This window comes from Vespula vulgaris, chromosome 24 (assembly GCF_905475345.1).
Source record: "Vespula vulgaris chromosome 24, iyVesVulg1.1, whole genome shotgun sequence".
NCBI classification, from domain to species: domain Eukaryota; kingdom Metazoa; phylum Arthropoda; class Insecta; order Hymenoptera; family Vespidae; genus Vespula; species Vespula vulgaris.
The window spans coordinates 1,015,001-1,042,151 of record NC_066609.1 but is presented as its reverse complement, the minus strand read 5'-3'; the positions used below and the strand labels follow the sequence as shown (position 1 = coordinate 1,042,151).

At 30.1% G+C, this 27,151-nt stretch overlaps 1 protein-coding gene across 8 annotated transcripts in view; it reads left to right on the top strand.

Moving 5' to 3' along the window:
• LOC127072101 (matrix metalloproteinase-2) overlaps window positions 1–27,151 on the top strand; it is a 214,145-nt gene that overhangs the window by 160,763 nt on the left and 26,231 nt on the right. For all 8 annotated transcript variants that reach the window (XM_051012231.1, XM_051012232.1, XM_051012230.1 and 5 more), the window contains one exon: window positions 24,621–24,767. In XM_051012231.1, coding sequence (XP_050868188.1) covers window positions 24,621–24,767 — 147 coding nt within the window. The remainder of the gene's footprint in view (window positions 1–24,620; window positions 24,768–27,151) is intronic.

Below are 27,151 nucleotides of genomic sequence, written 5' to 3'. Positions count from 1 at the left end.
TTCTTTTTCTTTATTTCTTTTTCTTTCGCTTCACTCTCTATCCGGTTTTTCTAATACTATCGATAATTCCTCGTACTCATGGTGTTCTTTGTATATCTATCTACTATCCCTCTGCTAAAGTGCGATCGACGTTTATCGGGATCGTAAAACCGAAATCTCTTTTTCTCTTTCTCCGTTTATCTCTGTTTCCATATCTTCTTTCTCTCTCTCTCTCTCTCTCTCTTTCGCATGTGGATTTGGTATCTCGTATATCTCGTTCCTTATACTCACGCGATAACGCCAAACGAAAATTTGCGTGGCTCCTGAATTTTGTTGGATCGTTGAAATTTTTTCACTTCTTACTCTTTTTGTTATTATCGTTGTTATTGTTGTCGTTGTTGTTTTATTTTTGTTTGTTATTATTTTTAATATCAATTTCTTATTGCATTTATCGTTACTGTTATCTTCGATGGAGAGTACATTTAATCGCTAATTATTGTTCACTCTCTCTCTCTTGAGACTCGTTCGATCATTATTATTATTATTATTATTTCTTTCTTTATTTTTTCTTTTCTTTTCTTTTTTCCTGAAATTTTCTTACATTTTCTGCATATACAATGAATATGCGCGTGTGTGTATATCTATATGTATCTATATATCTATGTATGTATAAGAATAGAACAAACGACGATTTCGTTTTTATATTTATATTATAAAATTTAAACTTTCCCGCGTTTTTCTCGTCCATCCATTTTTTAAACACACGTTCACTTGGAACTGATCGTTCCATCAATTTTTTTTTTTTTTCTAAATTTCTTTTCTTCCCTTCGCATTCTTTTCCTTTTCTTTCCCTCCGAAAAAAAAAACAGAGAAAAGAAAAGAAGCAAATGAACGAATAAAAAACGAAAAAAGAGAAAGAAAGAAGATAGAAAGAAAAACAAAAAAAAAAAAGAGCGAACTAAAAACTCCCACGTAATTTGCATCACCCATGTAAATTTTTCCTACTTCATCCACTACTAATCACTCTCTCTCTCTCTCTCTCTTTTTTATCATTTTTAAATTTCTATTTCTCTATCCATTGGTAGGCTATCAGGTTGCATCTATCGGGCAATTAAAAGCAGGCCCTTTCTACCTCCCTTCCCCACCTCACTCTCCTCCACCAAGCCCCTTAACTTTTAATATCCGCTGTTAATAGCCCTTTCAGCACGAGTTAATCCGATTTTCCATTTTTTCTTTCTTTTTTCTTTTTTTTTTTTTTTTTTTTTCATCCAGAGGTTTTCCCGTCACGCCTATCGGCCGAAGGTTAATTAAACTAATTGGACGAGTGCATGGTCGCGTTTAGAATCACCTATGAGAAAAAGAGACAGATAGAGAATGAGTGAGAGAGAGAGAGAGAGAGAGATAGATAGATAGACATACAGAGAGAGAGAGAGAGAGAGAGAGAGAGAGAGAGATGGTTGTAGTGGGGGGTGTAACAAGGATAGCACGTTCGTACTCGAATAATTTTCTTTGTCCTTTCTATCTATCTATCTCTCTCTCTCTCTCTCTCTCTCCCTCTTTATCTATGTATCTATCTATCTTTCTCTTTCTTTCTTTCTTTCTATTTTTCCCGATCTTCTATCTCTATCATTTTCTATACCACGTTTTTTAACTCGATTAAATATCCCTTTGTCACAATTCGTCTGTTGAAAAAAAAACGTGACGTAGAGGATAATGGCGGACCGATATATCGATCGATTCATCGCTTCTCTGTTGTTTTTACGTTCACTCTATACACTACACAAGAGATAAAATTACTACTGCTAGTATCGCTACCGTTACTAATAGGGCTAATAGAGTATTAATGTTGTTATATTGGTACTACGGGTTTTCACGAGTTCGTTGGTTAATCGATCGATTATATTAAAATGGCGTGCGAGGTAAAAAAATTTTAAGGGAAGAGAAAATGATTTTCCAAGCCTTTGGTGGTGGTACTGCTCTCTGCATTAGTCTTGATCGTTGTTCCAGAGTTTTGTTTCTTTTTTTTTTCTTTTCTTTTTCTTTTTGCGATCGTTTTTCTCTCTCTCGCTCTTTTCTTTTTTCTTCCTTTTTTTTTTTTTTAACTTCGTTCTTTTCGTTTTTGTCTTGTTTGCGATACTTGGATTTTTTTTATCATTACAAATTTGTTCGCATCGTTGTTGTAAGACCTTCTTTGATATATACGTTACATGACGAATTATTGTACGTCTGTTGCGTAGTACCAAGTAATTTTCATTGTAAAATTTCTCTCGTCGAGTTATTTTGTTATTAAACGATTTCGAATATTGTATCATATTATCTTCTTCGTGACAATATCGTATTATTTATTTCGATTGTATTCTCCATTGATAATTAATATTTACAAAAAAAAAAAAAAAAAAAAACAAAAAGAAGAATAAATCGAACGATCGAAAACCTGACGTAAATATCCAATTAAATAAATACTGCGTTACATAAAATTCGATAAAATCATTTTCATTTAGTTACATTCCAAAATATTAATGCATTTTTATATCCCCCATGGTACGTATACACAGAGACATATATAAATACATACATGTATACATAGATATATAACTATATAAAAACACACACACACACACACATATATACATAACGTATATCTATTCAATATTTTGGAAGAATATGCAGGATACATACAAACATATAAAACATCCAAACACGTATACGTACGACAAACATGCAGTTATTCGATGTTTTCGAAACGATTTTCCTCGGCAAGGATTGCCCAGAATTTTTTTCTTTCCCCCTTTTTTTTTATTTTATTTTTTTCTCTCTTTTTTCCGTTCATTTTTTTTTCTTTCTGGCCACGTTGCTTCAACCGAAAGAGGATTATGCAAATTTCGATTACCCCTATCGCGGTTTCGTCAGGAGATACGTGTAAAAGAGAGAGAGAGAGAGAGAGAGAGAGAGAGAGAGAGAGAGAGAGAGAGAGAGAGAGAGAGAGAGAGAGAGAGAGAGAGATAGGAAATACCGTAATCTCTCTCTCTCTCTCTCTCTTTCTCTCTCTCTCTCTCTCTCTCTCTCTCTCTCTCTCTCTCTCTCTCTCTCTCTCTCTCTCTCTCCTTCCCATCCTTTCTCATTCTCACACCAAAATTTACCTCTTTTCCAACAAGCGCGACGTGATTCTAACGATCGTAAAGGCCAACCATTGTCGAGCAGAAACTTTTTGATAAAAGTAACCGAAAAAGAGAGATCCACTTTTGTGGACAATCAAACAGAACTATTTCTCTCTCTCTCTCTCTCTCTCTCTCTCTCTCTCTCTCTCACTCACTCACTCACTCACATATATTCATCTACACCCACATGATTTCTTTCTCACTCATTCACACATATAATCACGCCCACATGATCTCTTTCTCACTTACACACACATATGTACATGCTATTTCTCTCTCTCTCCCCCTCCCTCTCTCCCTCTCTCTCTCTCTCTCTCTTTATCTCTTATACACACATCTATACTTATATGATTTTTTTCTCGTTCATTCACGCCCACATTATCTTTCTCTTTCACACGCATACCTACACAATCTCTCTCTCTCTCTCTCTCTCTCTCTCTCTCTCTCTCTCTCTCTCTCTCTCTATCTCCCTATCTCTCTCTCTCTTTTACACACACATGTCGTCTACACTCGCATGATTTCTTTCTTACCCACACAAACATATATATATATATTTGTTCTCTCTCTCTCTCTCTCTCTGTCTCTCTCTCACTCTTATTCCCCGTCCTCTCGCTGTCTCTCTCACACGCACTAACATTCATAGAATCATGAAAAAGTTTCCAAGCACGCTTCTAACAAGCTTTAGAACTCTCTCTCTCTCTCTCTCTCTCTCTCTCTCTCTCTCTCTCTCTCTCTCTCTCTCTCTCTCTCTCTCTCTTTCTCTCTTCGTTGGTAACTATGCCGATATAAATTTCTTCTATCTTTTTTATATTAGCCATTTTTAATAATTACGCACTCTCAGCAACGACTTATAGGGCGCGTGCACGTATCCGTACACACATCTATACGTACACACACACACACGCGCGCGCGTACGTCGTCTAAATTCTAATAGACGATATAAAAAGTTTTTATCGTCTGACGATAAAGAATTTTTATGGGCAAATTTTATGGTTAAAACACGATCGAAGAAAAAAATTGTAATTATTCCAAGTAATGGAAATATATGTGGGAAAATTCGAAATCGTTGATGTAATCCTTCTAAAATTAAAAAAGGATCACTGTTAAAGAAAGAAAAAAAAAAGAGTGAGAGAGACAGAGAAAGAAAAATATTCTTTCAAACGATTCACCAAGATACAGTCCATCAATGATTATTATTTACTTCAAAATCTCTCTCTCTCTCCCTCTCTCTCTCTTCTCTCTAGCCTTCAAATTAACACAGATATAAAAATACACATACATACATATATACATACATACATACATACATACATACACTCGTACATAGATAGCATACACGTACAAATATTCATATATACATTGAACTAACGAAAGATCCACAAAGATCAATTCGATCCATCCGATCGATTCGATCAATACTTTCTTGATTCTAAACTCGTCGTCCTTCGACAACAATTTATCCGTTTAGACAATATCCGTTTATTTCTCCAACGAACGAAACACGTCTCGTAGATCAATATTAGTAACGACAGTAGGAGTAGTAGTACTACTACTAGTAATAATGGCGATAGTGATGGAGGTCAAAAAGGGGGAGAGTAGAGAGGAGACTACAGTCGAGAAGAGGAATAAACGAGAAGTACACTCGTTTTATATCCTTTCGAATTTCCTTCCTTGAAGCTTTCTTTCTTTACCTACCTACCACTCGACCTTTCGACCCTATATCATCCTATACCATCCCTTTAAACCATCCCTTTCAGTCTTACCATATATTTCCTTTTTATTCGTTCATCCACCTTATTTATTTCCTAGCGAAACATCTACATACATATAGACCTAAATATATTCCTACGTATGTATTCGTATATATACGTGTATGTATATATGTATAAAACAAATATATATTTATATATAACACATACGTACAGATTTAAATATAGACATATATATTCATATATGAAACAAATATATAACGCTTACGTTAGTATACATACAAATAACGCATACATACATACATACATACATACATACATACATACATACATACATACATACATACATACATACATATATATATAAATTTAATACGTACATAACAATAAAAATATGACTTTTAAAACACACGTAGTATTTTTACTACCCCGTCTACCTCTTAAGGGTTGAATACTTTCTATTTCTTTTCTTTTTCCTCTTATATCCTTTTATCTTTCTCTCTCTCTCTCTCTCTCTCTCTCTCTCTCGTCTTTGTCTATCTATCTATCTGTCTTTCTTTTTCTGTCAAGAAAAGAAAAAAGAAAAAAAAAAACAAACCGAAAGGAATCTAGTTTCACGAATCTGTGTGAAGGCAATAAACTTCTCCTCCTCCTCCTCTTCTTCTCCTTCTCATCTTCTTCATCCTTCCGCTCGATTTCGAGACAATAGATCGTCGTTTCGATTCATTTTATCGATTTTCTTCTCTCGAAATAGTCGACTATCCGTCGAGGTGAGTAATTCTGTGAGATAAGTGAAAAGAAAGAATAAAGACTGACGTTGTTCGGTTAAAGAGTGTTCCGGAGGGGATGAGAAAAAATTCGAAATTGGTACTCCGGTGGTGGTGGTGGTGGTTAGTGATGATGATGATGATGATGATGATGATGATGATGATGATGATGATGATGATGATGGTGATGATGGTGATAGTGATAATAAGATAGAATGTGATATAAAAATAAGATAATGTTTTATTAAAAGGGTTCGACATAAGTTTTGAATTTCATTAAAATTTTATATATATATATATAATTATATATTAAGAATATATAATAATAAATATATATGTACAATTTATTTTTCTTTTCGTTTTTGATAATAAGGTAGACTTTGAAGATAATTTTTTCAATAGAGAGATTCCTCGTTTTCTTATCGTAATTATTTATTTTTTATTTTCCTAATTCCTTTCTTATTTTTTCCTTTTTCATTCTTTCCATCTATTATCGAAAGATATTAAAAAAGAAGTATGGAGAACTTTTTTACGATCGGATAGAATATTCTTCTTTTTCTTTTCATTTTTTTTTATTTTTTTTTTCTATTAGAATTTATTAAAATAGTATTATCGAACTTTAATAATAATAATCCTAATGACGATATTCTCTCTCTCTCTCTCTTTCAATAAATAAAATTAAATCCCGTTTCTACTTTATCGAACTTACATCTCGATTATTTCCATTTTTATTTCTCTTTCTACTTATTCCATTTTTATATCGAAATTTATTAAAATAGTATCGCGAACTTTTATGGTCGAATGACGATGCTTAACGGGAGGGGTTGAAAGTGGGAGTAGGGGTAGAAATGGAGAGGATAGGTAGATGGTTAATAATTATAAGCTTCTCTCTCTCTCTCTCACTCTCTCTCTCTCTCTCTCTCTCTCTCTCTCTCTTTCTCTCTTTACTTTAGTGACTGAAATTAATATCATTAACGTCTCTCGACTTTATTGGGTCGTACTTGGTTATAATATTCTATTTCATTTTATCATCTCCATCATTCTCTCTCTCTCTCTCTCTCTCTCTCTCTCTCTCTCTCTCTCTGTCTCTCTCTCTCTCTCTTTCTGGCTTTGTGTCTATGTATGACTTCTATCTATCTATCTATCTCTTTCGCTCTCGTATCGATATCGGATACGCCGCTTTAACCTTTCATAATAGTAATCAGGAAAGTTCGATGCGCTTCAGCTCATGGATGATCGCTTTCTATGGTGGGGAACTTTGATCAAACCACCATAGATGATGATATTTTATTAATCAGGAATCAGATATCATTCTCTCTTTGTTTAATCGATTTTCTTCCTCTCTCTCTCTCTCTCCCTCTTTCTTTTTTGATTTCATACCCGTGAATATTATTCTCACTTTCTCCCTTTTTTTTTTTATTCATCATTATTATTATTGTTATTGTTATTATTATTTTTCTTTTCTTTATTGTAATACAATAATATATTTATATAATTTAATTGTTTAATTGTCTTGTAATTTTTATGAGGTTTTATTAAAGTTTTTGTTACAATTTTAAATAAATATATAACTAATATATATATATATATATTAATAAATAAATTGTTCGGTCATATCTACATATATATATATTGTATGTGTATGTATACACATAAATAGATCAATAATTTTATGAAATTTTCGTTATAAAAAATCTTAGAAATATATTAGAAATATTTATGTTATAAAATTTATTATATAAAATAACGAATCAATACATACATATGTACATACATACATATATATATATATATATATATATATATATATATATGTGGAGTTATATATTGAAGTTAAAATAAAATGGCAAGATAAAGTGTCAAACACACGGATTGACTATTCCTATCGTTTCTGGCAACCAACAAAATACCGATTACGAAGGGAAACTCGTAACACAATCCCATAGGAATCTCTGTTTTCGTTGCTTAGCTTACCTTCGACAAGCCTGTCGTTCAAACCTTCGACGTCTTGAACAGGTTCAAACGTTATCGAATTTCCAAAACGTTTAACGATATTTCTTAAACGAAATCGAACGAGAAAGAAATTACATTTCGACGTTCGATACATATATATATATATATACTTTTTCATTTTCTGTTTTCTTTTTTGATTTCTCGATTTAAAGATATTCACGAATACGAGCACTACAATATTTATTTTATTATTATCTTCTTGTTTCTATTTCGCTATTCTTCACGTTCTAATTTTCTTTCTTTCTTTTTTCAAATCCATTCATTCCCTCGTTTTTATTTTTCTTTATTTATCATACTTTAACTTTCTTTTTTTTTTTTTTAAATCTATTTATTCCTACATACCGTCGTTTTTATTTTTCTTCATATATTATATATATATATTTTCTTTTTATTCATTAATTCATTAATACTCTACACTTTGATTTATTTAATTTTCCAAATTTACTCATTTAAAGACGTTTTTGAAGTCAACTTGGTAAGGGTAAAAAAATTCTCCTCTTTCTCTCTCTCTCTCTCTCTCTCTCTCTCCGTCTTTTTTTCTTCTTATATTCAGCAGCTAGCTATCTATCTATCTATCTTCCCATCTAACTTCGATGAAAAGTTTCCTCTTTCCGGTTGTACCGATAATATCAAGAGGGAGTAGTCACGGGCAGAAGGCAGAGGAGACTTTTCCACGCTTCGGATGGCAACCGGAAAAGCCAAGTCCGCTGGCAACGACGTTTTTCCTGGACCTCCTTTAAATTAATATCACCGAGAACGAACGAATCGTGTTCTGTGTCCGATAAACTGGAAAATTCGAAAACGCTTCCTCTGGGAGACACGTGCGAGATAATTTCTTACTCTCTTTTTTTATCTACCCTTTTTAATTTCTTTTCTTTTTTTCTTTTTTGTTTATTTCTCTTTTTATTTCTTTTTTTATTCCTTTCTTCCTTTCTTTTTGTTTCTTTCGTTTTATTTTTTTATTTATTTATTTTTTATTTTTATTTTTATTTTTATTTTTTTTTGTGTGTGAATCGCTCGACTTCGTAGGAAAGATTTTTTTTTTTTTTTTTTTTTTTTATATAATAAGTTTAGACAAATCGAAGGATAATTTTTTTGTTTGCTCTTTATTCTTTTTTTATAGAGGAAAATGTCGAAGACGTAATAATAATAATAATAATAATAATAATATATTCATTATAATTGAACAATATGATGTGATACTTCGAATCAATTATAGTCTAGAGAAAATGTAGAGAAAGAAATTGTATTATTTTCGTAATTTGTTTTTTTCTTTTTTTCTTTTTTTAATTTAATAACGCAATAAAGTGTATGATTATATAATACGCAAAAAATTACGATTTCTTTCATCCTACTGAAAAAGAAGAAAAAAGAAAGAAGAAAAAGAACCAATGTAATGATCAATTAAAATTTTTTTTCGGAAGAAACGTTATTAATACATACTTCCGTCATCGGAAAAAAGGAAGAGAGAGACAGAAAACTAACCTCCAAAATAAAAATTTCTTTTTATCGAAAAGTAAGAGATCGAAATATTCACATTTCTAGTTTGACGTAACTTAGCCATATAGTACGTTTACACACACATCCACATATATATACGTAGAGTATTTACCCTACATACAGAAAATATATATATATATATACACATATATGTACGGATCATATATTCTCGAATGCAATTGAAACGTTTCGATACGATTCGAAAATCGTCGAGTTGTACGGAATTTGGTCGTAGTCGATAGGTTAGATTCTCTTTTATGTTCTCTCTATATCTATCTATCTATCTATCTATCTATCTATCTATCTATCTATCTATCTATCTATCTTCAATGTAACACGATAAGCACGTTAGCGATTCAATAAAGTGCATCGTTGGGTTCTAACAATCAAGCCAAAATACAAGTTATATTCAAAATGTCTAGGGTTCCTTAAATGTTAAATGTTTTATCTCTATTATTATAAAATAGAAATCGAAACGAATAATTTTAATCGTCGAATCGATTATTCTATAAATTTCTTTGAAATTTCTATTCGACGTTTATCAAAGTTTATTTAAAAAAAAAAAAACGAAAAACAAAAAAGGGGAAAAGAAATATGTGAAAGAATTTTTTTTCTTTTCTTTTTCTTCCTCCTCTTTTTTTTTTTTTTTTAATCACGAAATTCTTTGTATCAATTTAATAAAAAATTTTTGTTCACTTTTCTTTCTCGCTACGTTCGATGATTCGTTATCGTTCGCTTACGAATTTTATTTTATTTTATTTATTTTTTTTTTTTTTATGACAGATTTAACAAAAATTTTTGTTGACAATTTTGTCGGACAGATATTCATTGACAAAATTTTTATTGAAAATTTCGCCGGACGAATTCATTGCAGATTTGTCGAATAATTTAATGAGAACAAAATTTACCTCGGTTTTAACAGATAGAAAATTCTTTTTACGGTTTATCCTTGTTATTGAATTTATTTACAAAATGTTTAACACGAATTTACCGATAAAATTTACGGCTGATTCGTTGGAAAGTATTATTAAAAAAAAAAAACAAAAACAAAAACAAGTGAGTAAATAAATAAATAAATAAATAAATAAATAAATAATTCGTTGGTTTCATAAAAAAAAAAATAATAGTAAGAAAATAAATACATAAAAAATATTACGAAATGAACAATTGTGTGTTAAAAATCGATATAAAAAACTTTTCTCTTATCTTTTTAAAATCATCTAATATAATTCTAAATAATCTGAGTACGTTCTACAAACGAAGATATCTCTTAACGAGTCAGTTGGGACCACGAGAGAATATCGATATTACAAATCCGCCATTGTTCAGAATTCCCAAAATACGTTGAAGTTTGCATTATTAAACAATCATAACAAATATCATATATTCCATTCCAAAGGTATCATTATTATTACTATTGCTATTATTATTATTATTATAATTATTATTATTATTATTATTATTATCATCATCATCATCATCATCATCATTTGTAATTATCGTCGATTTAATAACACCCCCACACACAAACGCATATATATTCAAATGTAACAATTAATTGAACATTTTACAGTGAAATTATAAAACCATCCCTTTCACAAGGGGTTGTTTTATAATTTCTCACTCTCATGTCCTTTGATTCGCTTAATTTTTTTTTTCTTAAATTATTTTTTTGTAGGGATCATTAAGTCCAAATTATTTGTTTTATTTTCGACCGCCATTTTTTTACGAACATTTATTTATGTATAATGTATGTATGTATGTATGTATGTATGTATGTGTGTATGTATATATGGCACGAACATATATGACAATTTTCTGCGAACGTGTATTAACGAAATAATTAGGTTAATAGCTGCAAATCATCATCCTCATCATCATCATCATCGTCGTCGTCGTTGTTATCGTCGCCGTCATCGTCGTCGTCATAACGAATTATGTTCAATCTGATCGATAGGAAATATGTGAAGAAGCTTTAATGGTCGATTAGTCGTTGATCGAATCGCGAGCCTGTTGACCTAAATAAATCACAGTAACCATCACCTCCTGTTATCAAACAATTTACTCAACAGCATTGGCTATTGTTTAGTATTAACGAGAGTATTACGATTATAAACGACATATCGTGTACTTGTTGCTATATCATTTTTCTTTTCTTTTTTTTTTAATTTTTTCCCTCTGTTTTTTATTCCGTTCTTTACCTTTTTTTTTGGTTTGTTTGTTTTTGTTCTTCGTGTGTTCATTTAATATACTGTATTTATATAGATAGATTTTTATTTGCGTTCAAAAGGATACATGGCTGTACGAGAAAATGTGTTATGCAGTACTTATTGAAGTAATATTTGTTAGTGAAGTGTTATTTGTTATTGAAATATGTAATATATATGTATATAAAGTATTTGGTAAATAGATTTTTTAATATTTCATTGTTTACGATTGAAAGAAAAGATTTTTATTCAAATATAATTGTATGTATATATATATATATATTACAATATAATTATATTATTATATTAACATTATATACTCTACACTATAATTATGTCTATATATAAAAATAATTTTATAATATATATATAGAAATTTCTCTAATTTCTTCTTTCTTTCTCTTCCTCTTTTCTTTTCCAAGTTTCAAAATAATTTTTCAATTAAAATAATCACGGAATAAATTTCAAAAGAATAGTAGAAAGACTAAAGAAAGTAGAAGATTAACAACAACACATTCAAAAAGAAAACACAGTAAAAAAGACCAAAACAAACAAACAAACAAACAAACAAACAAATTAATTAATCTAATAAACGAGAAGTGAAAAACGACCATATAAAATGACGCTTCTTAATTAACCTCAAAAAACTAAATAGAGATAGGTACATTGAGTACAGAGTGAGACTGACAAACGAAAAAAAAATATATATATATATATATATATAAACAGACAGAAAAAAATACAAAAAAAAAAAGATAGAAAATGTCCTTCTAGCGTGTCAGAAGGATTAACATTCCACGAAGCATCTTAATCTCTTTTACGCGATCTCATTTTCCAGCGAGAGAAGCCGAGCTTTTCACCCTCTCGAAATCACATCCCCTTCCATCCATCCTCTCTCCTCTATCCCCTTTCTTCGTCATTCTCTCATCCGACGACACGAAATCTCGTCGTCGGTCCAACCAACAGAAAACCACCGTGTATATACTGTAGACTAGCAAATTCCTTATCGTCCTTGCTTGCTCGTTCTCGTAACAATCAACCACCCCATCAACCAACCCTCTCAACCACCCTTCCACCCATCACACTCTTCGCTCCATATCCTAACCTATCTTATTCTATCTTCAATTCTACTTCTCCTCTCCTTACCCCCTCTCTACTCTCTCTTTACCCCCTCTCTACTCTCTCTTTACCCCCTCTCTACTCTCTCTTTACCCCCTCTCTACTCTCTGTCTATCCCCACTCTCAATCTCATTCGTCATTCCACTGGCGAACGTTTCCTACGTTATTTTCTAAAAATATACGTGTTTCTCGAGTTACTCGATGGAAAATGACGTTACGTGGAGCTTAGGGGATGCTTTGGAAGAAGAAGCGAAGAAAAAAAATGTTTCTCGTCGACTGTGATGCTCGTATTGTAATTTTCTTTTTTTTTTCTTGTTCTCTTATTCTTTTTTTTTTTGAAAGTATTTCTTATCAATTTCGATGCACATATTCGGATTTTTTTTTTTTTTTTCCCAAGGCGTGAACGATGAATGGGAGAGGGATTTCTTTTTATCGTTTCATCTCTTTTTTTTTTTTTGCCTTTATTTCTGCTTTCCGGTTTTTTCATTTGTTGTTATTTTAATTTCCTTCTACTTTTCTTTCTTTCATAAAATTAGAATAGCTACCCGATTACATGTATCATTTCGAAATTTATTAAATAATCGATGATACGAATTTGTAAAATAATGCAAAATCCAATTAATAGAATTACAAATATATTAAACGAAGCAATCGAAATATATGTAGAATTATATCAATTAATTCCTTTATGTATATGCTTAATACTCTTTTATTTCTTTATTTAGTTTTTACTTTTTATACACCCTGTATATATCTTCTCTTTTCTTTCGGCCTCGGATTGTCTCTCTCTATCTCTCTCTATCTCTCTTTTTAATGCGAGACCATTTACCATCGGAGCAGAAGCCCTAACCTCACTTTTCTTCTTCATCTTACATTCACCTAGCGTCAGCGTTAACTCTCTTTGACAGCCGCCATTACTTTTATCCTTCAACGACGTCATAATGAATACATTATATAACGTAAGCTAGTCACCAGAAGAGACAAGAATGAAAAGAGAATAGAGGAATGAAGGACTATAGTGAAAGCAAGTTGGCGAATTAATTATCACATTAAATTTCTCTCGTTCTCACTTGTTCACTCTCTTTCTCTCTCTTATATTTTCCATTAGACTACTTCAACTTCATTATGGTTTGAAGATATAGAAAACTAAGAAACAATATTCCTACTTTGTGTTACAGCTAATTAATAAAGTTAATAGATCGTTAAGTATGATAATAAAATGATTGAATATATTCTCTCTCTCTTTGTCTCTCTTTCTATCATTTTAACTATCTATATAACTATTTATCTATCTCTTTATCTTTTTCTATTTTTATTCGAATTACATCAAATTTAATATGATATTGAGGTATATTGAAAATTCAAGATTTATATTCATAATTTCTGTTATTGTTAAATGTTATATGAAGTTACTGTATTATTAAATTTAATAATAAAACTCGAATATATTGCCTATCTCTCTCTCTCTCTCTCTCTCTCTCTATCTATCTATCTATCTGTTTCTTTCTTCTTTGCTATTTTCTATTGGAAATGATTTTAAATGTATTATTGGATTGAAATATATAGAAAACTAAGAATCAATATTCATAGTTCGTGTCATCGTTGTTACATAAAAATAATACGTTGTTAAGCTCTTTGTATGTGTGTCTGTGTATGTGAAAAAGAGAGAGAATGTGAATGCAATAACTTCATTTGAAGATTTTTCCTTTGATGTCAGAGAAGATAATCGTTTCCTGATCTTTTTACTCTTTATTTTTTTGTTATTTTTTTGTACTTTTACCTTTTCTTTCCTTTCTTTCCTTTCTTTCTTTTTTTTCGAGTTTACGAGTCTAACGATTCTCGAGATGAATCGCGAATTTCGTTTGTACGATATATATCGAGTGAATATCGATCGATCGGTGCTTTCGATGGGAAATTTATGAGGGAAATTTGGGCCACGAAGATAGCTAGTACCGTTCTGTTCTATCGTTCAGTGAATACATTCAATGCATATATATAATATGTATATATATATATATATATATATATATATGTATGTATGTATGTTCAATATACGTGTATATGTAGATAGAAATATATGGTATTTCTTTCTTATAAATATATGTATGCAATTATATATGAATATATTTAATTTATATTTATTTATATGTGTATATTTAAGTATGTATGAATTATAGTATACGAGTATAATATAATATTATTTATATTAGTTTAATATATACTAATTGTATATATAGTGTACTCTTTACCATTTTTTTCTTTTCTTTTTTTTTTGTTGGTAATATATATCATGTCAGTAATTTAGTATATTAATAAATTATAATGTAATGATATTATTAACGTAAATAATTTTATATAAATATATTATATATCTTAATATAATACATAAATATATCGTATTAAATAGTAATATAGATACGTAAAATAATATACACACACATATATATATATATAAATTAATAGACCATAATAGAAATTATAAATTATAAATTATAAATCTTCTATTTATTTTATTCTGGAGATTACAGTGGTTAATTGTATCAATTATACTATATTATACTAAAATATAATTATACTACATTAATCGAAATATTAATTGAAACTTATACTGAAAACAAAAAAGAAAAAAAATAGAAAGATTTTCAATAATGACTGAACGATCAATTCTTTCTTTTTTTCTGTCGAGAAGATTTTATTAATCTTCAGAAATGAAAATTAATGAAAAAAGATAGTATAAATAACAACAACAACAATTAACAATAATAATAAACGTAAAAGTTGCAAACAAATTTCATGAAAATGGCGCGTAATTCAAATTAATGGCGACTAATTCATTCGATCAATTAATTTTCTCTCTCTCTCTCTCTCTCTCTTTCTACACACACACAAACACAAACACAAACATCTTATATTTCTTATCGCAATTTTTTTCCTCTTCCTTCCTCTTCTTTTTTAAAACAAAAACCAAAAAAAAAAAAGAAATAAAACAAACAAAAAAAGGTAAAAGAAAAAGAAGAAAGCAAGAAGAATAATCGAAAATCCTATTGGAAATTAAAGAAGAGGAGAAAACCTCCCATATACTCGCCTATCAATTCGCGTTCGTACGATTAAAAAATTAAAAGAAAAAAGAAAAAAAAAAGAAATTAAAAACCATTCTCCGATTTGTTCGATACTCGTTGGATACATCGATACATGAAATACGATAAAATTGTACAAGAGCACTCATCGTCGTCGTCGTCATCGTCTATATGCTCGTCATCGTTATTATTATTTATTATTGTTATTATTGTCGTTATTGTTACTGTCGTTATACCGTCAATAGAGATTTTATGCGTGAGACAGTTTAGTTACAGAGAGGTTAAACCAAAAACCCATGTAGCATGGACTCGATGCTTTTCTCGTCCTCTTTCCACCCCTTGTACAACCTACCCCTTACCCTTTAACCCCTTTACTCAGTACTCATCATCCTCTACTATGCTTCGTATATACAACAACCCTCTTTCACCACCCACATCGTTCGTCCTCCTTCATGCGTTTCAGAAGTGGCATTCATTCGAAGCTACGAGAGACAGCTCTAATATTGACACCGTTTTATAAGAGAGACAGAGATAGACAGATAGATAGAGAGAAAGAGAGAGAGAGAGAGAGAGAGAGAGAGAGAGAGAGAGAGAGAGAGAGAGAGAGAATAGAATGTTCGAAGAGTACGATGAACGTACTTGGAGAAGACAGGCATCGGATCCTCGATCAGCTGAGAGATAGAGATGATCGGTTGAATCAGAGAGATAGAGATAGATAGATAGATAGAGAGAGAAAGAGAGAGAGAGTGAATGAGAGTGAATGAGTGAGTGAGATATATATATATATAGAGAGAGAGAGAGATAGAAGAGAGAAGATAACGGGCAGGTACTTGGAACAATTCGCGAGTGCCTTTGACAGTGATTGCGATCGTATTCAGACTATTCTCCTATCGTCTGGCACAGAGAATCCTACTATGATCCTATCACAACAACGATAATAAAATATATATATATGTTTATATGTTGTATGTATATATGTATATATGGGTTGTGTATGTTTGTATATGTGTTTGAGATATATGTGGAACGAGTAAGAGAGATAGAGAGAGAGAGAGAGACAGAGAGAGAGATTGTCGCGTTAAATCGTTCGACGATATATATCGATTCCGTCAATAATCTCGTTATTTCGAGTACACTTAGCCAGTGTCAGAGCCAAACCATTGACACGCTTTTCGATCTCCTCTCGAAAGGGTACCGCCTGGTTTGGCTTGCTTGGTTTGACGCAGGTTCTCTCTAGTTGTTGTTGGTGATGATAGATGGATGGATAGATAGATAGATAGATTGATAGATAGATAGATAGATAATGGGAAATTTCAAAAGATTTTCTTCTCTCGTGTCTTCTCCTCTTATTCCTATCTTTTCTTCTTTTCTCATTTTTTCGTCTGTTTTTTTTTTCTTTTTTTTCGTTTTTTCATTCAATAATTTTTGTAATTTGTGATTTTTGTTTCGTTGTATGTATAAATATATATATATATATATTTATTTATTTATTTATTTTATTATTATGATTATGACAGTGTATATTACTTGTTGCGATAATATTAGTTACAATATACGTATATAAATTGTAATATAGTAATATAATATTATTGAGTGATATTATTCGAGAGATATCGTCGAATTATATTTTATAATTTTTATCAGTGATGTGTATTACGTGAAATTATATTGTAGTGCGAGTATACATTATCACTTATACATATACATTATTACTTATATCAATTATTATTATGAGATTATTTATATCGCATGAAAAAGAGAGAGTAATAATACGTAAAACATCGCATTGATCGTCGTCGATTTAAAACAAGACAAATAAAGAAAAAGAACAATAAGAATAGGGAAAAGCATGAAAGAAAAAAAGAGAGAAAAAAATCACACACACACACACACACACGAATAAACTCATATTTCTCGTTGACGTTATGAACGTTGCAATTTCAAACTAGCGAAACATTAATCACCATATACATACCTGTATAGATTGAGTAGTGGTATTGGTGATGGCTGGTGATGGTGATAGAAATGAGGGTAGGAGTATGGATGATGGCTTGTGGGGTGTGTTGGGTATGGATTTGGAGGTTAGGAGGGGATGAGTTAGAAGGTTGAGGTTAGAGAGTAAAGGATAGAAGAGGTGAATTATACGAAGAGAAGAGAGATGAATTGTTATGGGTCGAATGTCGACGTTCATCGATGCAAAAGCTAATGGTAATTAGCACGCTTTACAAGCAACAAATCGTTAGGACGCTTTAACTTGATATAATGAAAGCCGAAAAGCTTTACTCGCCATTTTAAATGGCCAATAATTATGGACCAATGAAAACACTCGTTCGTCGTCTAGAGTTCGTTTCGTTTCGTTCCGTTTCGTGTTTTGTATCGTATCGTATCGTATCGTATCGTATCGTATCGTTAAATGAGACGAGTAAATAACAATCCTTTTAACTCCCTAATAAATTTTGATAATTATTATTCAGTTAACTATATGCTTCTCTTTCCCTCATTTAGCATTTTCTCTGTATTTCACTTTTGAGATTATCTGATATTATTCTTCGTGCGATTGGTTTATCGTTAAACAAAATGGCGACGATAATCGAAAACAATATTCTGCCTACGTATAACCTACTTTTTTTTTTTTAACTTGTTTTATTTTTTTTCTTTTGTTTTCTTTTTATGATTTTAATTGACAACGTTACGATAAAACGCGGATAATCAAATCTAATTTAATGATTTATCTTCGTTAATTCTTATTAATTTATTTTCCAATCGACTGAAATCGATGTCTCGATTAATACGTTTTATATCGAAATGGATATGTTCCCACGTGTATATGCACGCATATGGATATTTTTTTTTCTCTTTTTCCTGCGATATTACAATATATATATATATACATATATATGTAGGTGCGTGAAGACAATTAATGGAAACCTGTGTTAATAATGCGAACTGAAATTGAAAGGGAGGAAAAAAAAAGAAACTAGTAATTTATAGGCATAATTCATCGGCTTAATACATGTTTCAAATTACAATCGATTTATCGACTGATTAAGAAAACTAATTTAAAAATTCATACTACTTCATACGACGGTTATGACGACATTGACCAAAGTAAAAAAAATAAAAAAAAATACGTATACGTATATATTTATATATACGTATACGTACGTATTATCTTTTTTTGCGATATTACAAGATAAACATATATATATATATGCATATATAAACAATTTAGTGGAAACGTGTTTTAATAATGCAAAATGAAATTAAAAAAAGAAAACATAAAAAAAGGACAAGAAATTTGCAGACCTAATTTATAGGTTCGATACGTGTTTCATATTGCATTCGATTTATCGACCGAGCAAACCGGTTTAAAAATTCACACTACTTTACCGACATTACGACGATATTAACCTGAATGATAATAAAAAGATACGAAAAAGGAAGAAAGAAAAAATAAAAGAAAAAAATATATATAAGAAAAATATATACCACAATATATATATATATATATATATATATATATATATATATATATATATATTGTATCAAATAAAAAGAAATTACGTATATGGAACAAAAAATAAGTTTATATATATATATATTTTTTCCCTGCACTTTTATTACAGTATTCGTATCAAAGACGAATAACTAGAATAGAATGTCATAAATCATGTTAGCTTTTGTCTGGTATATTTTCTAGCTTTTGCTATATATCATCCCTATATGACGTAATCGAAAATCGATCGAGATCTCGCAGTACAGTATAATATATATATATATATATGCATACATGTATATACATACATATACACACATATATATACACACAACGATGTTTTCTCGTTTGACATTTTACAGTCGTGGTAAACGGAAACAGGCTGACAAAACGAGTGGGCTGCTGAAGGATGGAGGAATAGTGGTGGGGATTGTAGGTCTAGGGGGTGTTGCACATTCGCATTGTCGTGTTTCTGCTTTCCATACGATCGTAGATAACCGAACGATAAGGGAAAGGACGTTTATCATTCGACACGTCCAACTCATTGCCATAAACACTGATCTCTCTCTGGCCACTGACAAAGATAAAAGATATACGTATCTTTCTATATTTCTGTTTTTCTCCGTCTATTTTTTTTTTCTTCCTTTTATTTTTTTGTTTTTATTTATATTTAGTTTTTATTTATTTTTTTTCCTTTTTTTTTTCTTTTTTTTTTTTGACGGTGGAATTTTACGTCAAGAATTATTTGTGGGAAATAAAATGATCTGTATTAAATCTTTGTCATTTTTATAAAAAAAAATTTATATATATATATATATATATCTAAATTAAAATTATATAAAAGTTGATCTGTAAATCTGTAAATCCATATTTAGATTTTTATTATATATAAATTTCATTATATAACTTATAATTACGTATATATATAAAATATGTACAATATTATATTATATAATTATAACATTATATTTATATTAAATATATCTTACATTAGATAATATATATAACAGGAAAATTTATAAACGTAAACACTTTCCATTTCGCTTTAAATAATATATATATATATATATAATATATTTCTAAATATATAGATATAATCGAACCCGATATTTTATCAAAATTAATTCGATATCTATTAAACATTTCTTTCCTACAAAAAAAAAAAAAAAAAGAAAAGAAAAGAAAAAAAAATGGAATAATACTCCATTGACATTTTATTCGACAAAAAATAAATCTATACTCTTACAGACAAATAGTTTCCAAATGTTTCGAAATGGATATTGCAAACTTTATTATTATATCTAAACAAAAGAAATAGGTCGAAAGAAAAATGAAACACCCGGTATATATGATAAAAACTATACTTGACTACTACTTCAATTGATCACTTCCGACGAAAACTCCTCCTCCTCCTCTCTTATGTGTCTTTCTCTGTGGATCTGATTCAAGAAAAACTTTTACAAAGAACAACACAACTAGAAACATCTAAAGTATATTCTTATAGAGAATAAACAACGAACGACACGAGAGAGGTCAAACTTTATTTCCTTCTCTCTCTCTCTCTCTCTCTCTCTCTCTCTCTCTCTCTCTCTCTCTCTCTCTCTCTCTCTCTCTCTCTCTCTCTCTCTCTCTCTCTCTTTTTTATTTCTTTTTCACAATTGACTGCATACGTACGTTCATAAGAGAAGGATAGATAGATAAAGAAATCTTATATACAGGGTGAATCAAAATTCATTTTTGTTGATTTTTAAATCTCCATTAAAATGATTTTCCGATAATATCTAATACGTCGCATTATTTTCTATCACACTCGTATCAAGCTCGTATAAAATTTTTCTTACGACCTAAAGCACGTCTAGTTCTTTTTATTTTCATATCTTTTCTTTTTCCTTTTCTTTTTTCTTTTTTTTTTTGTTTTCTTTTCTTTTTGTTCGTAATTTTACAAGAAGGGAAAAAGAAAACAAAGGACTCTTATATTTCACAGTCTCGAAAGAGTAATTGATATATGAGAAAAAAGAAAGAAAAAGAGAATGAAAAGAAAGAAAGAAAGAAAGAAAGAAAGAAAGAAAGAAAAACAAAGAATAAAAAGGCAAAAAGATAGAAAAGAAAAAATGTCACTTCGCAATTTTTTTTTGTCCCACCCTATAGAAACGAAAATGGTAAAAGAGAAACCAAAGGCAATTTCGAGCTTCTTTCAAGAGATCTATCTGTGTGTACGTATATATATATATATACATATACACACGCACACTTATATGAATTTTTATGTGTGTGTGTGTGATTGTGTAGATTCTGTAATAGAAACAACGTGGAACCTGATTGTGTTCGATTCAAATAGAAGAACTTTACGAACATCGAGTTGGAAAGTCGTCGGCTACTACTACAAGCGAAAAAAAAAATATAAAAAAATAAAGAAAAAAGAGAGAGAGAGAGAGAGAAAGAAAAAAGCAACTCGTTCGTGTGCTTTTCAATTTATTTTCCTTTCGTCCTTCTTCATTTATGACGTGAGCTCAAATTGAATTTTTCCTCCTCTTTGGGGATGCCTTCCACCCCCCTCCTCTCTCTTTTCGTAGTAAAGAGAAAGAGAGAGAGAGAGAGAGAGAGATTTTCATTTAAAATTGGTTTAAGATCGTTTGAGAAAAACATAGGTTGATTTTTGTTTCATTTTCAATGAGAGTAGAATTCGTTGTTGTCAATTCGTATGCGTTGTATGATATCTGGATCAATGATCTCTTATTTTTCTTATATTTTGTTTTGTTTTATTTTATTTTAATATTAAACATTGTATAAATTATATATTTATATGATATTTACTTATACACACACATATGTATATATATATATAAAGATTAAAGAAATATGTATGTAAGTGTATGTATGTATGTATGTATGTATGTATGTGTATATAAAATTATGTGATACATACAAGATATTTATTATTAATTATATAACATTGTATAGTATATATATATATAGTTTTTTTTTGTATATAATTTTTTGTAAAATGATTGATTTATTTATTTATTCTCTTTCGTAATAAATTTTCTATCGTTTTCCGTAGATCTATAGATTTATTTCAATTTATGATATTTTATATATATATAATGTAATATATTATTTCTTTTTTTTTTATATATAATCATCAATTTTATACTTATAGTATCTTTTTTTTTTCTTATAATACTTTTTAATTCCTCTATTGATACTTTTTTTTTTCTAATAATTTTCTATGCATCTATAGATCAACTTTTTACATAAAAATTATTTTCCATCACTTTTTTTAATCTTCTAGAACTAATCTTACATCGCAAAAAAAATAAATTCTTATTCGTCATTATTTATGTTACTCCATTATCATCATCATCATCATCATCATCATCATCATCATCATCATCATCATCATCATCATCATCATCGTCATTATTATTATTTACTTCAAAAACATTCAAAGAGATAATTTAAGAAAATGTTTTATCTAAGATGAAAGATTTTGAGATTCAGCTGGTAAGTGGAATGATTAAACTACGTCGAGACCGATCGTTGTTATTTTAATCTTCGTTCTCCTTTTGCATACTTACTTTATGGTAATTTGTATACACGGAGCCGTTCCTATATAAACTAGCAGAAACTAGCAGAGACTAGTAGAGACGTTAGAAGGAGAGGTAAAGAGAAAATACTATTTGCCAGGAGCATAGTATTTCCGGGTTGCACGTTATTGCGTAGGCTAGTACCTAACTTAGAGACTAGCCTAGCGTATGTAACCTAAGCTAACCTAACCTATCCTGTCCTAAGATGGCGCGAAAAAGAAAAAAAATCCGTTGAAGTGAGAAAAGAAAAATGAAAAACAAAAAAAAAGAAAAAGAAAGATATATTAATTTAATAAATTAGAGAGCGAGAGAGACGGATCTCGTACTAGAAAAAAATATATATATATGATATATTAAAAATACTATATACACAAATATATATTTTGTTTCGATAAAATATATCTATACGTACTAATACAAACATATTTTTCTTTTCATTCTCGAAGTTCACATTTTTCCATTTAATTTAGAAGAAATTCATTAGCCAGTCGTTATGGTAATAAATCAATGTCTAAATCATCCTCTATACCTAGGATATATTCCATCCTGTTGGATTATGAAAGAGAAGAAGGGTATTCGTGGTGGTGGTGGTGGTGGTGAAGGTGGTAGGAGTGGTGAGGGTGATATTGGAGGAGGAAGTGGTAGGATCAGGTTAAGTAAAGAGAAGGGGTTGGGTGAGGGAAAGTAATCCAAAGAACGTTCATAATAACTCGAAGTAGGAAGGTTACGATTAAAGAGATTTGTGGAGAAAGTTTTTGAAAGGTCGCGAAAGAGGAAAATCGTTATTTGGCGTTATACTTTGTCTATTGACTGATCTTCTGTTTTTCTTCTTCTCTCTCTTTCTCCCTATCTCTCTATCTCTCTTAGTTTCTCTTCAATTTTCGCCGATAAATAATATTTCAGTGATATAAGAACAAATTTTTATATATTATCTCGTATAATTTTGCAAATAATATTTGTTAAAATAAAAACAGAGAGAGCGAGAGAGAGAGAGAGAGATTTAACAAACGTGGTTAGTTCACGTAGAATAAATTCAAAATTACCGCCAAATTGAAGAGTCACGTGATCGAACGAATTCGATAGGAATATTAAATCGTCCTCGATAAATTCAGAATTACCGCCATTTTGAAATTAAAGAGTTACGTGATCGAACGTATTCAATAGAAATGTTGACTTATCTTCGATGAATTCGAAGTTGCAGACTTACGTAATGAAATGAATTTGAATGAGTATTAATCTGTTTTTTTATCAATTCAAAGCTATCGCAAAGTTAAGTTGGAAGACTCGTACGATCTTGTAGATACTATTAAAAAAAAAAAAAAAAAAGAAAAGTACACAATATATACGCAAACACGCACACACGCAGTGTGCAGACGTGTATTCTTCAATTTTTTTATTTTTCCTTTCTTCTTTTTCTCTCTTGCTTCTTCCACTTCGATGAAACAAATAAACTTAACCTATTTAAATGCACACGACCTGTCGTCGTCGTCGTCGTCGTCGTCGTCGTCGTCGTCAACGTTGTTGTCGCTCGTGATCTACAAAAAAAAAAAAAAAAACAAATAATTTAACGCGCGCCCTTCTGACAGGAGCGTAAACAAGAGGCCACGGTCGTGGCAAATTACATTAAAAAGAAAAAAAAAAATTATACGCGATATATTTCACGAGAAAGATCAAACAGATTATTTTTTTTCTTCTTCTTTTTTCCTTATTCGGTAAAGGTTGTTTTAAAAAATCAGTACTATAGAATACATTCGATCGTAATCGTTTTCAAACGAGACACCCTTTGTAATAATGAAATAAAAAAGAGAGAGAGAGAGAAAAAAGAAAGAAATCAAAGATGGCGACCAAATTTTCTTTCTTTCTTTTTTTTTTTAAATACGTAAATGTACGTTTTTAACTTTGTTGGAATGAAATCATTGTTATATACGATGATAATACGTTCGTGTTAGGAATTACGATTGAATAATTCAATAAATTATTTCTATTGTGTATCTAATACTGGTTACAGCTTGAGAACCAATCAACCAAGCGGTCTGGAAACTGGCGGAGTTCGACTGGAATTGAGCAAGGCACTCGACCTTTGGGCCAGAAATTCAAAGCTTACCTTTCAGGAAGTTAACAGCGATCGTGCTGACATCTTGGTTTACTTTCATCGGTAAGATTATTTTTTCTTTCTTTCTTTCTTTTTTCTTTTTTTTTAAGAATTCAATTATAGTATATAATATACTTATATTAATATAATATACTTATTGACATACTACGATTCTTGTAGTATAATAAATAAATACGTCCACACATTTTCAATTATATATATATATATATTGCAATAAGTTATAAATTATAGTCACATTTAATGGCTTTCACATTGAATTTACGTATCTCGTTAAATCGATTGTAATAGAATTGATTTTATGCTAGAGTGAGAGAAAGGGATGGGTTGGGTTAGTAGGAGAAAACATTACAGTTGCATTAACGATTACAACCAAGTAACTCTGTAAATGGAGCTTATGTAATAGATAAATTCGAAACGCAATAAAGTACGTACATTTTATAATAGAATTTTCTATATGGGAAAAATTGTTTTCTATTAAAAGAAAAGAGAGAGAGAGAGAGAGAGGAATATTTTTGTGGAAGAAAGAAAAATAAAATCGAAAAAAATATTTAATTAAATTCGATAAATTGAAAAATCACGCCAATTAAGTAACTCGTGCAAATATATTTTTAATTTTCATTCAATAAAAATCTTATAAATGTTTATGGACGTTCTGGAAATTAAAAATTCCCGGATTTAAGGACAATTAAAGGATTCAAACGATTTAGTTATATGAAGTTTGATAATAAAGAAACATAAGATGGACGTATCTCTCTTCATGGAAAAATAAAAAATAAAAAAAACAAGAGAAATCAGGAAATTGTTATAAATATCAAGTTACGTTCGATGAATTCAGAATTAATGCCAATTAAAGTTTTATATATGTTCGTTTATATTTTCTGTATTCGAAATATATGCCAATTAAGGATTTGTACAATTTAATGTATAAAGTTTCATGAAGACAGTGATCGACGTATTTCTGCATTAAAAAAAAAAAGAAACAAAAAGAAGAAAAAAAAAAATAACTGAGAGAAAATTTGATAAATAATTCGGTGTACGTGTGTTCTTCGATGGATTCAAATTCTCACCAATTAAAAATTTACACGATTTTGTAGGTAATTTCTTAAAAGAGAAAAAGAGAGATATGTATATATATATATATATACATGTACACCGTATCTCCGTAGAAAAAAAGAAAGAAAAAAGAAGGGAAAAAATTCCCACCTATTAAACGTTAATATGATCAAACGAATTTAATAAGTATCGATTGGAAAACTTAAGACGTATCGAATCGTATTAGATAGACATTTTAATATTTCAACATTTGCGAAATTCAAAATTGCCGCGTATCGAGACGACTTGAACGATCGTTATTAAAAAATCAAGATGGAAGCCAAAGTTACGTTTCGTTTAAATGTATATATATTGGTCTCTTTTATTATTGATAACAGAGAGAAAAATGAAGTTAAGAAAATCTATCGTATACGTAATTTAAAAAAAAAAAAATGCAATCTTCATGAGTCAATTAAAAGGAAAGTTCAACGATCCTCGTAGAAATCAAGATGAAAGCTTAAGATGAATTTCAATGAAGTGTAAATGTTCGTACAATGTGTTATTCTTTGCTCTCTCTCTCTCTCTCTCTCTCTCTCTCTCTGTCTCTCTTTCTCTTATGTTTTCAATAACAAAAGGAAAGAGGAGAGTATTATAGACGGGAGAGAAGAATAGGTTATGTTAGGAAAACCGATGGTGTGTAATTATCGTTTAACCTTAATAAGGCTTCTATTCTCGTGAAATTGCTTGCAAGGGATTTGTTTTCTACGCGTGAATGCACAAACTGTCTCTCTTGTACGTGTTAATATATCGTAGATATATTAAACGTTAAATGTTTATACGTGTCTCCATGTGTAATATATATTTATATAGTGTGTAATATATATTACACGTGTGTGTGTATGAATGAACGCGTTTACTGTGTAAATCGACAAAGAGGCAATAAACGTTATTAGATGTTATCAAAGCAAAATGTCACGTGGGTGTATAGAATCTGATAGTACATTTTGTCATGATTGTATCGATTTTTCTATATAGGAGATACTATCGGAATTGACTATGTGTTCTTCGCACGTATATGTGTCCTCTGTGTCTCTATCCTATGTGTATATCTGTGTCTCTTTTTTTGTGTGAAAAAGAAGATGAATTCTCTCGTTCTCTCGACAACGTGATACGGATTTCGATCTATTCGATAGAAGGATACGGCACTTTATATCTCGTTTAAAACGTTCATTCCATGTGAAATATTTCAGTACGTAGAAAAACCAAAAAGAATGTGGTCATCGTGCTCGTTTTTAAAGTAAGGTTATATATATGTACTTTACTATATATGTATGTATATATATATATATTTATGTGTGTGTGTATGCATACATACAGAATACTTATCCATAGAT